Source organism: Dendrobates tinctorius, unplaced genomic scaffold, assembly GCF_039654945.1.
Source record: "Dendrobates tinctorius isolate UK_male_01 unplaced genomic scaffold, ASM3965494v1 ptg000017l, whole genome shotgun sequence".
NCBI lineage: Eukaryota > Metazoa > Chordata > Amphibia > Anura > Dendrobatidae > Dendrobates > Dendrobates tinctorius.
In genome coordinates this window covers 12450088-12466274 of record NW_027361685.1, presented here as the reverse complement: position 1 = coordinate 12466274, position 16187 = coordinate 12450088, and the positions used below count along the sequence as shown (strand labels likewise).

Below are 16187 nucleotides of genomic sequence, written 5' to 3'. Positions count from 1 at the left end.
GCATTCTGCCCCATGTTAAGCATTCTGCCCCAGTCCAGCATTCTGCCCCATGTTCACTATTCTGCCCCAGTCCAGCATTCTGCCCCATGTTAACCATTCTGCCCCAGTCCAGCATTCTGCCCCATATTAAGGATTCTGCCCCAGTCCAGCATTCTGCCCCCCGGATCGCCGCTGTCAGAAAAGAAACAAAACAATTTCTCCTTACATGGCCGCGTTCCAGTGGCGGGCGACGCTCACACTCCCTCCACGCTGCAGCGCGCTCTAGCCGGCGACTGACACTAACGTCACATGCCGGCGAGGTGCATGCTGCTGCTGACGTCAGCTGCCAGCCTCTGATTGGCTTGTGGCTGCCGTGGCTGTTAACTATTGACGTGCGGGCCGCCGGGCCCGCATGTCAATAGCGTTTAACTGCCACTGCGCCAAGGTCCCGGTTTAGCTGCCGATAGGGGCCCAGTGAGCAGAGGAGACCAGGCCCGATGCGGGCCCCCTCTGCCCTCCGGGCCCCATACGCCAGTCAGGGCAGTAATGCCCAGATGGCGGCCCTGCATGTATCATGTTAACCGAAACAGTCAGAAAACTAGCCCCATATTGGCAGATCCCAGACCTCAAACTATATACTGTGTAAGTTTATAAGCCACTCCAGTGTCGAGAATAGATAGTATGTGAAAATACAGTATATACCACTCAGGGAACACTTATCTTTCAGAGATAATTTCCATATTCATACTAAATAATGGCACAGATCTCCCAGACATTATGGTTGCACATATCCCTAGTCTTTATACCGATATTGCACTCATTCCCTGACAGACCGCAGCACGGCCATTAGTTAGAAGCTTCTAATGATCTTTGGAGCAGGTAAGTTTTCCCTGAGTGGTACATATTGGGCCGTCTGAAGACTGAGTTTAGTCTAGGACAATTTGTCTGCACTACTAATTAACAGCTGTTACAATCCCACCAAGGACAACATCTGCAAGGAGTTTGTATGTTCTCCCCTTGTTTGCGTGGGTTTCCTCTGGGTACTCCAGTTTCCTCCCACATTCCAAAAACATACTGATAGAAAATGTAGATTGTGTGCCCCATCGGGGACAGCGATGATAATGTGTGCAAGCTGTAAAGCGCTGCAGAATATGTTAGCGCTATATAAAAATAAAGATTATTATTAAGATTATACCAAACTAGGGCAGTCCCTATAGGAGAAAAATCACAAGAATTATACTGTATTGTCACATACTATCTATTCCTGACACTGGAGGGGCTTATAAACTTACGAAGTATATAGTTTGAGGTCTGGGATCTGCCAAAATGTGGCTAGTTTTCTGACTGTTTCGGATAACATGATTTTAGCTTTTTTTGTCTAGTCTCATTTGAATATAGGTCAATATTAAATACTCTCCTGATGAGTCGCCTTTGGTGAGGTCGATGAAGCACGTAGAAATGAGAGCCTTGGACAGTGAGTGTGTATACGTCATCTCACCCACTGAACTTTGGGTACATGTTTTTTCTATTAGTCACCTTCTGACTAACCTTCAGGGGGTGAATTATGGGTATAGTTTTACATTTGGAATTAATAAAGTTTACTTTTATCCTTTTTTCAGCAAAAATGAGGAATGACAAGAGACAACCCATTTAAGAAGATGCTATTTTGGTTAAAACTATTCAAACATTATGGACATAAAAAAGGCTTCTCCCCTATGTGACGTCTCTGATGTTTATTCACAGTTGATTTCCAAGTAAAATATTTCCCACATTAAGAAAATGAAAAAGGCTTCTCCTCTGTGTGAGGTCTCTGATGTCTAACAAGAAGCGCTTTCCGGTTAAAACATTTCCCACATTCTAAACAGGAGAAAAGGCTTCTCCCAATGTGTGCTCTTTGATGGCGATCAAGATCTATTTTCCATTTAAAACATTTTCCACATTCTGAACATGAATATGGCTTCTCTGCTGTGTGAATTCTCTCATGTGTAACAAGACTTGAATTCTGAGTAGAACATTTCAACATTCTAAACATCAAAAAAGCTTCACTCCTGTGTGAGTTCTTTGGTGAGTAAGAAGCAGTGATTTATGTGCAAAACATTTCCCACACTCTGAACATCAAAAATGCTTCTCTCCTGTGTGAGTTCTCTGGTGTTTTACAAAATGTGATTTCTGCTTAAAACATTTCCCACATTCTGAACAGGAAAAAGGCTTCTCCCCTGTGTGTGTTCTATGGTGAGTAACAAAATTTGATTTATCTGCAAAACATTTCCCACATTCTGAACAGGAAAAAGGCTTCTCCCCTGTGTGAGTTCTCTTGTGAGTAACAAGCAGTGATTTACATGCAAAACATTTCCCACATTCTGAACAGGAAAAAGGCTTCTCCCCTGTGTGAGTTCTATGGTGTTTTACAAAATGTGATTTCTGCTTAAAACATTTCCCACATTCTGAACAGGAAAAAGGCTTTTCCCCTGTGTGAGTTCTCTGGTGAATAACAAGCAGTGATTTACGTGCAAAACATTTCCCACATTCTGAACATGAAAAATGCTTCTCCCCTGTGTGAGTTCTCTGGTGATTAACCAAAATTGATTTCTGGTTAAAACATTTCCCACATTCTGAACAGGAAAAAGGCTTCTCCCCTGTGTGAGTTCTCTGGTGAGTAACAAGCATTGATTTACGTGCAAAACATTTCCCACAATCTGAACAGGAAAAAGGCTTCTCCCCTGTGTGAGTTCTCTGGTGTTTAACAAAATGTGATTTGTGGTTAAAACATTTCCCACATTCTGAACAGGAAAAAGGCTTCTCCCCCATGTGAGTTCTATGGTGAGTAACACAATTTGATTTATCTGCAAAACATTTCCCACATTCTGTACAGGAAAAAGTCTTCTCCCCTGTGTGAATTCTCTGGTGTTTAACAAAAGTTGATTTCTGGTTAAAACATTTCCCACATTCTGAACAGGAAAAAGGCTTCTCCCCTGTGTGAGTTCTCTGGTGTCTAACAAAATGTGATTTAAGTGCAAAACATTTCCCACATTCTGAACAGGAAAAAGGCTTCTCCCTCGTGTGAATTTTATGTTGAATAACCAAATTTAATTTCTGGTTAAAACATTTCCCACAATCTGAACAGGAAAAAGGCTTCTCCCCTGTGTGAGTTCTATAGTGAGTAACCAAATCTGATTTCTGGTTAAAACATTTCCCACATTCTGAACAGGAAAATGACTTCTTTGCTTTAGGAGCAGTTTGTTTTTTAATGCCTCTTTTGTGACTTTGATTTTCCTTAGTAGTCGGTAATGAATCAGAAGATGGGACCTGTTTCATAGGATCAGATGACGGATCTTTGCTGTGAATGGATGATGATATATCTGGAGTAATAGCATTCACTTCAGTTGTATCTTGCAGGATCTCAAGATCATCAGATTTAAAAATTGAAGATGTCAGCTGTCCCTCTGATCTCCTGGTGCAGTCATCTGCTAAGATAGAAAACAATTTTTTTAATAAAATATCATTGAGTTTTATATTTTTGAACATTTCTACTTAAAGAAGTTGTCCACCACTATAACTTTTTTTTCATAAATCTTGCCATTATGTGCCAGTAAAAACATCCACTGTGTTTATATTAGCAATATTACCTTTTATCATGCTCTAGCAGCACATTTTCTGTGCTGGCTCCAGCTCTCATCGGGTTAATCGACAACTTCCTTTCTCCCGACTTACTGTGCTCTAATACTACAAGTTCCATGATGCATTGCACTGGCCTGTAAGCCAGCACCTTGCACACCCACTCCAAAACACACCCAAACCCCTCCCTCCTCTCTCTTCAATCTGAAGCATCTTATTGTAAGGGTCTGTGCACACGTTGTGGATTCTACTGTAGATCTGCAGCGGATTTGGCCCTGCGGATCCGCAGCAGATTCTCCTGCGTTGTACAGTGCCATTATAGTCAATGTAAAACAAAAACCTCTGTGCACATGGTGCAGAAAATCAGCAGCATAAACGCTGAGAGTTCATTACTGCAGAATGTCGGATTCCGCAGCGTTTTACACCTGTTCCATTATAAGAATCCGCAGGTGTCAAAAAGCAGGTGAAAGTCACACAAAATCTGCAGGTAAGACGCCAGTCATTTTACCTGCGGATTTAACAAAATCTGCATGGAAAAATCCACAGCACAATCCGCCACGGGTTCACATAAAACACATTGCAAGCATCATGAGCGCACACACAGGAGCGCGCACAGACACAGGCGTTCTTAATAATAAGTCCCCATGTACACACCGTTATAGTGCTGAGAGCTATAAGGCTGTGTGCACACCGGGCGGATTCCAGGGCGGATCATTCCACACAGAATCTGCAGCTCTTGGCAGAAAATGCAGGTGCGTTATTGATGCGCTTTTCATGTGTTTTTCACATGCGGATTTGTGTGCGTTTTTGCAAGCTAAATAAAGATATGTTATTTAACAAAAAATGATTTGTGATGTCATTTCTGTCCAACCTCCTCTTTTACACTTGTCCAACCCACACTACATTACACACCGATAGATAGAGGATAGAAAAAAAGATAGATAGATAGATATGGGATAGATACAGAGATGGATGGATAGATAGATCCATATATCTATCTATAGATAGATCCATATATCTATCTATAGATATATCCATAGATATAGCCATGGATATTTCCATAGATATTTTATTTCCATAGATATTTCCATATATATATATATATATATATATATATATATATATATATATATATATATATATATATATATATCCATAGATATATCCATATTTATTAATGAACAATATTTCATTTAAAAAAAAATAAGAAATAAAAAAATGGCGTGGGCTCCTGCACAATTTCCTTTGCCATAGGGGGAAAGCCGATGGCCGGGGGCCAATATTTGTAGCCTGGGAAGGGGATAATACCCATGGCCTTTTCCCAGGCTATGAATATCAGCCGGCAGCTGTCTGCATGTCCTTTACTGGCTATTAACATAGGGGACCCCCAAAAAAATGACGTGGGGTCCCCCTAAATTTTATAGCCAGAAAGGCAACACAGACAGTTTCGGGCTGATATTCATAGCATAGGAAGGGTCCATGGATATTGGACCCCCCTGGTTACAAATACCAGCCCACAGTCGCCCCAAAAATGGCGCATCTATAAGATGTGCCAATTCTGGCACTTAGCCCCTCTCTTCCCACTCCCGTGTAGCAGTGGGATATGGGGTAATAAGGGATTAATGTCACCTTGCTATTGGAAAATGACATTAAGCTCGGTTAATAATGGACAGGTGTCAATAAGATGCCTATCCATTATTAATCTTATAGTAATAAAGGGTTAAAAAACACACACACATAAGAATAAAGTATTTTAATGAAATAAAACACAACATGGAATTCATATTTTTTTTGCACGCCCAGATCCAAGCGATGCCCTTGGTCTCCTGTATTAAAAAGTAATAAAATAAACAAACAAACCGTATACTCCCTGTCCGACACAGTCCAATTAATAACAAGTGTCCCACGACGATCTCCCCTACAGAACAGTGACATCAGGTGAGTGGGCCTCCCAGTGATGAACTGACAGGAGACAATGGCTCCTGCAGTGCATCACTGAGGTTACATGAGTTCAGGCTCTCACTTTGCAGCAATGCTGCATGAGAATTAGGATTAGGGTTAGGGCTATGGTTACGGGATCTCTTTCCCGGTGGTGGAGGGATACACAGCGGAGGATTACCTCTGCCTGTCATTTCATTGCTGGGGTCCCTGGAGAGAGGTCACATCAGCTGATGCAACTGCTCTATATGGGAGATAGTCTTGGGACCCTCATTATTATCTGGACTACAGCGGAAAGGTGAGTATAGGTTGCTTTATTATTTTATTACAGGAGATCGATGCCCGCAGACCCCCGCATGGCCTGTCCACCAACCTGCACAGCCAGCAGACAGCCCACAGATCCCCGCACGGCCCGTCCACTCCCCGCATAGCCAGCAGACAGCCTGCAGACCCCTGCACTGCACACACAGCAGCCCGCAGACTCCGGTACGGCCTGTCCACCCCTCGCACAGCTGACAGACAGCCCGTCCACCCCCCCGCACAGCCCCGTCCACCCCCTGCACAATCCCATCACTCTTGATGGGTGAGGAGACAGATGCTGCAGAGTGATGGGGCTGTGACGTGTGGTGCAGCACCGCCCACACACTGCTGTGACTCTTGATGAGCGACAGCAGTGTGTTGATGCTGGGTCACGCCTGCTGATGATGTCACATCAATTTCCAGAGTCAGGAAATTGACATGACATCAGCAGATGTTAGCGGCAGCTGCAGCCTGGGGGTCACGTGACCTGGAATCAGCTGCCCGCATGACGCCGCTCACAGGCAGAATTGGCAACGCAATGTAATTACAAAAATCATTAGGGGCCCCAGGGGGATATAATGGGGGGTTACAAAAAGTAGTGGACAACCCCTTTAAATTGTCCATAAAAATGGCAAGCTATGTAAAAACCTTTAATTATTTACCAAGACAATGACAGCTCACAGTCTAATAGAAAACCTTGTTGGATGAACCAGTAGTGTGTGGTGTTCAACTGTTTGTTCATTCTGCCTCCCAAATATCAAATAAAAAGAAAAACAGATAAGGCAGGTTAGTTAGGGTTAGTGTTGGGGCTAAAGTTAGGGTTTATTCTGAAGTTAGGGGTAGGGTAAAGAATTAGGCTTTTCTCCATTGTTTCCCCAATAATTTGGTCACGTCAGTCACGTCGTAGTTTTGTATTTACGTAAAAAAAAAGAAAACGAATAAAATGGCCGGTCAGTATTATAGTGCAGAGGAGGCTTATGCACTTTTATGTTCCGACAGCGAATAAAGTATTGAAGAAAGCATACAGGATAGTATTACATACATAAGTATACATTAGAGTACAAATTATAATACTTTCCCCATATTTTAATAAATGCAAATACACCAAACACATCCCTCCCCCTTCCCATAACAAGAACCCCCCCGTCACGCATCTACAATCCTTAGCCATGCATTACAATGTTGTACACTGTTTTATAACCCTAATAACCTATTTTTGACGAGTTCTGCGGAAGCCAATCCGGGAAAGTCCAAGCACCCCCCCAGATATTCTCGTAGTGGTTCATCTTGCCTCTTTTCATGTAGACGCTTCGCTCCATAAGGATTACAAAATTAACTCTCTTTACAAATTCCTGCCTAGCTGGAGGATTCTCATCTAACCAGTGCAATGTGATAGTTTTACTTGTAACATAAAGCAGTCTGGCTATTGCTAACCTACCCCATTCATCCAACGCCACCTCCTCTACATGATCTAAAATACACGTCAATGGATCTCGAGTAATATTTGCTTCCGGCAAGCTTTCCACCAAATCCAGGACCCCGATCCAAAATGCCTGTAATCTTGGACAAGACAATGGCATATGAAGAATATCCACTTCATCCATCGTACATCTCGGACATCCAGAGTCTGCCCTTAGTCCAGCCTTTTTCATCCACACAGGTGTCCTGTGTACCCTATGTATAGTGTATAACTGCGGCCCCCTCCCAGATTCACTTACAGATATTCTAGGGACATATTGTAAAACCGACTCCCACTGCTCATCCGATATGTCTCCCAAATCCCTTGTCCATTTGGATCTAGCCATCAATGGGTGTCTATACAAAAATGTACCCAGCAATCCCCTGTAAATTATCGATATAACACCCCTAGTGCCCCTCTGGGGGCCAAGCGTATTCAATATACTGTCATTCTGTATCACTATCGGTGACTTGCTCCACTGTCTAGAGAATGCGTGTCGCAGCTGCAGATACTGGTAAAACATAGTATGCTCCAAAGGGAACTCTTCACTAAGTGTTTCAAATGTTTTAAATGTCTCACCATCTAGCAACAGCGACACATACCATATACCTATTCTTCTCCACTGTCCAAAATTCCATAGACTTAGCAGTTCAGTCAGCCGGGGGTCAAACCAAATAACTGTATCTCATGTATTCCCATATACCCCTCTATAGCTTTATTTTTTTTCCACAGTTTGAGATTTTGGCATTTTTATGACACTAGTCAATGTCTGCCCAGAAATGACCCTGAACATGACAGACTATTCAAAATCAGACACATCATCGTAGACTTGACAGAAAAGTTCTTAAAGCTCTACATCCCAACAGAAAACATTTCCATTGATGAGTCCCTTGTAAAATTCAAAGGAAGACTGCACCTCAAGCAATTTATTCCTTCTAAGAGGGCAAGGTTCGGAATAAAGCTCTATAAAATGTGCGAGAGTTCAAGCGGATCCACATCAGCTTTTCACATTTATGAGGGGAAAGACAGCCAACTAAACCCACCAGGATGCCCTTCTTATCTGGGGACATCTGGAAAAATCATTCATTTTTACAAAAATGCTACAATCTGTATATTGACAACTACTACACCAGCATACCCCTATTTAAAAGTCTGGTTGAACATAACATAGGAGCTTGTGGGACCATTCGAAAAAACCGTCAGGGGTTTCCACAATCATTGGTCAGCAAAAAGTTCCGAAAGGGGCAGTCAGGGGCTTTACACAATGGAGAGCTGCTTGCCCTTAAGTTTAAGGATAAAACAGATATTTTTATCCTGAGCTCGATCCACACAGATTCCACAAGGGCCACTGCAGACCAACAGGGATCCACTACTCCAAAACCTGTGTCTGTCACTGACTACAACAAATATATGGGGTGTGGACCTTGCAAATCAGGTTCTACAGCCATACCAGGTATCAAGAAAATCATAGATCTGGTATAAAAAGTTATTTGTTTCAGGTGGCCACATATAATTCTTTTATGTAATGCAGAAAAGCCGGAAATGCAGATACTTTCCTTGATTATCAGGAAAAGGTCACTGAAAATCTTGTTTTTGAAAATGTTGTCCCAGCCAATCCTTTAGAATCTGAAGATGTCAGAAGACTCACTGAGCGACATTTTATTGCGCTCATCCCAGTAACTGAAACAAGAAAGAACCCCCAGAGAAGATGTCGTGTATGTTCCTAGAGAGGAATGAGGCATGATCCCCGCTATTATTACCCACAATGCCCATCACTGCCAGCCTTATGCCTCCATGACTGCTTTACAATCCTCCACACAGAACCACGTTTTTGAACTGTTTTGACATTCAAGCATTTGGATTATTTAGTGACAGACACATTTGAGTAGAGCTGACTTAACAATTTCCGGGGGTAGGTGGGGGGAGGTCTCCAGAGACACAAGCTGGGCACAATATATTGGGCACTACAATGACATTTTTGCTCTAAACCTTCCTCTACGTGCTTCTGGAAATCATTTGTGTAGTGAAAATGGTCACTATATCCATAGATGAATTCCCAGTGGGGTGTCATTTCCAAAATGGGCACAAGAAATATAATTCACCGCACACTTTTCTTGGATATTATGCAAAATTAGTGAATTTTATTAATAAACATCCAGTCCACAGAAAAAAAGTGCCAGAACAGAAAAATTAGTATATACAACCTAGATTCCCATACCGAACGTTTCGATCCTCCCGGATCTTAGTCATGGGGTACTACAAAAATAGAGAGGACAATATAAGAAAACATATATGACAATATATACATATACACTGTGTGCAGAATTATTAGGCAAATGAGTATTTTGATCGCATCATCCTTTTTATACATGTTGTCCTACTCCAAGCTGTATAGGCTTGAAAGCCAACTGCCAATTATGCAAGTGAGGTGATTTGCATCTCTGTAATGAGGAGGGGTGTGGTCTCATGACAACACCCTATATAAGGTGTGCTTAATTATTAGGCAACTTCCTTTCCTTTGGCAAAATGGGTCAGAAGAATGATTTGAAGGACTCTGAAAAGTCAAAAATTGTGAGTTGTCTTGCAGAGGGATGCAACAGTCTTGAAATTGCCAAACTTTTGAAGCGTGATCACCAAACAATCAAGCGTTTCATGGCAAATATTCAACAGGGTCGCAAGAAGCATGTTGATAAAAAAAGGCGCAAAAAAACTGCCCATGAATTGAGGAAAATCAAGCGTGAAGCTGCCAAGATGCCATTTGCCACGAGTTTTGCCATATTTCAGAGCTGAAACGTTACTGGAGTATCAAAAAGCACAAGGTGTGCCAAACTCAGGGACATGGCCAAGGTAAGGAAGGCTGGAACACGACCACCTTTGAACAAGAAACATAAGATAAAACGTCAAGATTGGGCCAAGAAATATCTTAAGACAGATTTTTGTAAGGTTTTATGGACTGATGAAATGAGAGTGACTCTTGTTGGGCCAGATGGATGGGCCCGAGGCTGGATCAGTAACGGGCAGAGAGCTCCACTCTGACTCAGACGTCAGCAAGGTGGAGGTGGGGTACTGGTATGGGCTGGTATCATCAAAGATGAACTTGTGGGACCTTTTCGGGTTGAGGATGGAGTGAAGCTCAACTCCCAGACCTACTGGCAGTTTCTGGAAGACACCTTTTTCAAGCAGTGGTACTGGAAGAAGTCGGTATTGTTCAAGAAAAACATGATTTTCATGCAGGACAATGCTCCATCACATGCATCCAAATACTCCACAGCGTGGCTGGCCAGCAGGGCTGTGGAGTCGGAGTCATGGAGTCGGAGTTAGTTTTGGTTGGAGCCGGAGTCGGAGTCGGTAGAAATGTACCGACTCCGACTCCAGCTTTAAAAAAAATGTATTAATATTTCATAATTGAACTTTCATATGAATTTTATAAACGTTACTCAAATATATATGTTCTATCAAACTATGAACAACAGTGATAAGCAGTTCTGCTGGAGATAGAGACATTTCTTACTTCTTGTGTGTCACTGTTCTCCACTGCCCTTATCTAATCTTATACTTGGTTAACCTCATGCTGCCCCAACCCCCCTACTTACAATGTATGAAACTGAAAGTGAAAATGTGTTGCAAATTCTTAGTAGTAAAGCTCCTCCTCTAGACTAGATCACACTAGGTGTGCGTCTTCCATGCATCTCACAGCTGCCTGCTACTCAGAAGAGGAAGACTGTAAGAAGTATTATCCTTTCAACAAACTTTGCATCAGTTAACTGTGAGTACATGAGGAATAACAACAGTATTACTGACCACTAGAGTTGAGCGATACCGTCCAATACTTCAAAGTATCGGATCGGAATGGATCGGCCGATCTTTAAAAAAAGTATCGGTATCGCCGATTCCGATACCGGAAGTCCCATTCAAGTCTATGGGACTTCCGGTATCGGAATAAGAAAAATCCTGTTTTTCCCTTGTACAGCCTCTCTGGGGTCTGTACGGGCCTTTCTGGGGGCTGTGCCGGCCTGCCAGGGGGTCTGTGCCGGCCTGCCGGGGGGCTGTGCCGGCCTGCCGGGGGGCTGTGCAGGCTCCGGTGGTCTGTGCCGGCCTGCCGAGGGGCTGTGCAGGCTCCGGTGGGCTGTGCCGGCCTGCCGGGGGGCTGTGCCGGCCTGCCGGGGGGCTGTGCAGGCTTCGGGGGTCTGTGCAGGCATCGTCCGATGGGACTACAAGTCCCATCGGGCGATGCCTGCTACCATGACAGTGATTGACACATTAGCCAATGATGGGACAGTAGTAGTCCCATCATCCGGCTAATGTGTTGAATGTAAAAAAAAAAAAAAAAATTACATGCTACATACATACAACATGCATGCTACATACATGCTACATTCATACTACATATATACTACATGCAACATACATACTACATATATACTACATGCAACATACATACTACATATATACTACATGCATGCAACATGCATACTACATATATACTACATACATACTACATATATACTACATGCATGCTACATACATACTACATACATACTACATATATGCTACATACATACTACATATATACTACATACATACTACATGCTACATACATACTACATGCTACATACATACCACATATATACTACATACATACTACATGCTACATACATACCACATACATACTACATACATACTACATGCTACATACATACTACATATATACTACATGCAACATACATACTACATATATACTACATGCATGCAACATGCATACTACATATATACTATATGCTACATACATACTACATATATACTAAATGCATGCTACATACATACTGCATGCTACATACATACTACATATATGCTACATACATACTACATATATACTACATGCAACATACATACTGCATGCTACATACATACTACATGCTACATACATACCACATATATACTACATACATACTACATGCATGCTACATGCTACATACATACCACATACATACTACATACATACTACATACATACTACATGCTTCATACATACTACATATATACTACATGCATGCTACATACATACTACATGCTACATACATACCACATACATACTACATACATACTACATGCTACATACATACTACATATATACTACATGCATGCTACATACATACTGCATGCTACATACATACTACATACATACTACATGCTACATACATACCACATATATACTACATACATACTACATACAATACATTCATACAATACATACATAGACATACAGTACATATAACATAGAGTAACATACTTACCAATACTTGTCACATTGTTCCCCGAAGCCATTGTCTTTTACGGAATAAATATTAACATAACAAACCACAAAAATACTCACCCACGATCCGAAGCAGTCCACGAGTGTGTCCCACGATGATCTTGGGTAGAGAACTGCAGCATCAGCTGTTGCTGCCGTTCTCTACGGGCTGCAGGAATCCAATGACGGAAGGTAGGTATCCTTCCGCACTGTATTCCTCCGCCACTTAAAAAAAAAAAAGTCCCTAGTCTCACTTTATGCCATTGCTGTGTGGGAAATTCCCACGCAGCAATGGCATAAAGTGAGACTAGGGACTTTTTTTTTTTTAAAGTGGCGGAGGAATACAGAATATGTCTGTCAGTGTATGACAAATGATCCAGACGAAAACAAATGCTGTGAAGCCAAGATGAGTGCATATTCAGGCAAAGATAAAAATGCTCCTACCAGAGCTTCTAATCTAAATAGACATTTACAGCGCTTTCATCCAGAAGTACTGAAAGCAGTGGATGAGAAAGACTGCATCCAAACCAATGAACCAGTGCCCAGCTCTTCCAGCCAAACAAAGCAGCAGAGAACTTTGCAGCCATCAGTTGCAAGATATTTTGTCAGTGACAAAGTTACTGTGACAATGACAGTAGATACATTTAAAAAACAGATCATAGAGCTTGTTGTAAAGGATAGTGTGCCTATTTCATTATTTTCACGACCAGCTTTTATGTGTCTGAATGGGGAAATGGTCCGCAAGCTTGGTGTTTCTCTGGAGAGAGTATTAGAAAATTAGTAATTGAAGAAGATTTTAAACAAAAGGAAGAACTTAAAAAAACTCTCAAGGGAGCCTGTTTCTTAAAATGGATGCCTGCACACGTCACAGAGTGAACTATTTTGCCATCAATGTCCGATTTGTTTGTGACAAAAATGAAAGTTACCAAGACATTGGCAGTAAAAGACACCAAAGCTCATCACACCAGTGAGTTTCTCCAGGTCTTGGTGGAAAAGGTTCTGCAAGACTATGAACTTAAAAAAGAGCAAGTTCTTTCTGTCGTAACTGACAATGCTTCAAATATGATAAGTACTATTAAGCTAATGAATGAGAGTAATGATGGTGACCAGCAGCTAGAAGAACATTCTGGGTCCACAGACACAGAAATGTTTGAAATAGAGGAACACAGTATTGTAACTGAGGAGCAAACTGAAGTTGCTTCAGATGAACAGCAACATGATAGTTTAGATGATCTTGTTGAAACTGTGTCAATATGTTCTTTCATTCATCACATGCGCTGTGTTGTGCATACGCTACAGCTGGCTATAAGAGACAGTCTGCAAGAAGGACATGCTGCTGCACGGATTGGCAAGGTGAGAAAATTGGCTACTGTTGCCAGAACCCCTAAAGTTGACTCAATTTTGAAGAGACGTGCTGGAAAAGGGGCAATTATTGATCAAGCCACACGATGGGGCAGTACTTACTTAATGATTCAGCGCTTGGTTGAACTGAAAACCTTTCTTGTAGACATGGCTAACCCTCAACTGACGCTAAATGAAAGTCAGTGGAATCAGGTGACTGAGCTGGAAAAATTGCTAGAGCACCCATTTACAGTGACTAAAAAATTACAAGCAGAGGACTTAACTCCAGGTATTTTCTTAAAGGAGTGGAAGAACCTGATGTTTCGCCTGTCCCAAAGAGGAGGGTTAATTGCAAGTGGCATTGCTACATCAATGAAACGGAGAGAGGAGCTACTATTACAAAATAACATTCTTTTGGCAGCTGTTTATGTAGACCCAATGCATTGGATTCTTCTAGATGATCAACAGCTAAGTAAAGGAAAAGAAGCTCTGTTTGAAATAGCAGTAAGGATGAAAGGGTTGCAGAACAGTCAGGAGGAACAAGAAGAATTTGGTCGTCCTGCCACATCTTCACCCTCATCATCAACTGATGAAGAATTTAATTTCGAAAAATATTTGGATCACAAGCACCGTGCAAAGCGTTCCCGCATAGAAGAACAGCCAGTACATTTCAGCAGAATTTTTCATGTGCACTAAAAGAAATTGAGAAATTTGACCGTTCATCAAAAATAACAGTGCAACAAGCGATTCCTCTGTATCCTGACATTGTCAGAGATGTTGCCCGAGTGGTTACTGCTTTGCCACCAACACAAGTTAGTGTAGAGAGGTTGTTCTCTGCTCTCAAAATAATTAGATCAGATTTGAGGGCATCCATGAAGGAGGATCTGACAGAGGCAATACTTTTTCTGAGGACAAATTTATAGATTTCTTCCTTTTAACTGCATAAAAGTGTTTATTGCATATTTACTTACAGTTTAGAAAAGTTTATAAAAGTTATTTGCTATATTCTAATTGTATTCTAATAAATGTAGTTTTTGCTCTAAGTGGTCTGATTACTTATATGATGGTGAGAAACTGAATAAGCACGATGTTTAATATTTTACAACAGTAAATTTGTTGTTATGAATTGGCCATTTATGAAGGAGTCGGAGTCGGAGCCGGAGTCGGAGCCTGATAAAATCCAGGAGTCGGAGTCGCAACTGTGGCTTACCGACTCCACAGCCCTGCTGGCCAGTAAAGGTCTAAAAGAAGAAAAAATAATGACATGGCCCCCTTGTTCACCTGATCTGAACCCCATAGAGAACCTGTGGTCCCTCATAAAATGTGAGATCTACAGGGAGGGAAAACAGTACACCTCTCAGAACAGTGTCTGGGAGGCTGTGGTGGCTGCGGCACATTGCAATGTTGATCGTAAACAGATCAAGCAACTGACAGAATCTATGGATGGGAGGAAGGCCAGTGTCATCATAAAGAAAGGTGGCTATATTGGTCACTGATTGTTTTTGTTTTGTTTTTGAATGTCAGACATGTTTATTTCTACATTTTGTGTTGTTATATTGGTTTCCATGGTGAAAATAAACAAGTGAGACGGGTATAGATTTGTATTTTATTAAGTGGCCTAATAAATCTGCACAGTAATAGTTACCTGCACAAGCAGATATCCATCCTCCTAAGATAGCCACATCTAAAAAAAACCCACTCCAACTTCCAAAAATATTAAGCTTTGATATCTATGAGTCTTTTGGGCTGATTGAGAACATAAGTTGTTATTCATTAATAAAAAGAATCCTCTCAAATACAACTTGCCTAATAATTCTGCACACGGTGTACATATGGCTAATACATAAAAACCATAAATACAAAATGATTATGTACAAAAGAGGGACTGTTAATACCAGATGAAGGGAAACCACGGTTTAAACAAGGATTTTTAGTGATTGAAATCCAGAATTTGTAAATATGCAAATAAATACAGCAACACAAATTATGGAACATACGTAGAATGTATTGTATTGATTAACGAACGCTGTAAGCTAAAGCTGGATGTTTTTGAATAAAATTCACTAATTTTGCATAATGTCCAAGAAAAGTGTGCGGTGAATTATATTTCTTGTGCTTATCTGGGTCCCACGTGGTCCATTTCACCAGCACCTTGCCCTTTTAATGACCCGAGTGCACGCCATCCTACCATTATTTCCAAAATGGGGTCACTACAGGGGGGATTCTGTTGGTCTGGGAATTGGAAATGACACCCCTCTGGGAA

At 41.5% G+C, this 16187-nt stretch overlaps 1 protein-coding gene across 3 annotated transcripts in view; it reads right to left on the bottom strand.

Moving 5' to 3' along the window:
• LOC141082292 (uncharacterized) overlaps nucleotides 1–16187 on the bottom strand; it is a 987535-nt gene that overhangs the window by 938575 nt on the left and 32773 nt on the right. The window contains exon 7 of one of the 3 annotated variants that reach the window (XM_073566244.1): nucleotides 1698–3446. The exons of 1 other annotated variant lie outside the window; for it this stretch is intronic. In XM_073566244.1, coding sequence (XP_073422345.1) covers nucleotides 2095–3446 — 1352 coding nt within the window. In that variant the 3' untranslated portion in view covers nucleotides 1698–2094. Of the gene's footprint in view, nucleotides 1–1697; nucleotides 3447–16187 lie in introns of those variants that run through there. One more of the 3 variants, XM_073566246.1, reaches the window with a different exon arrangement.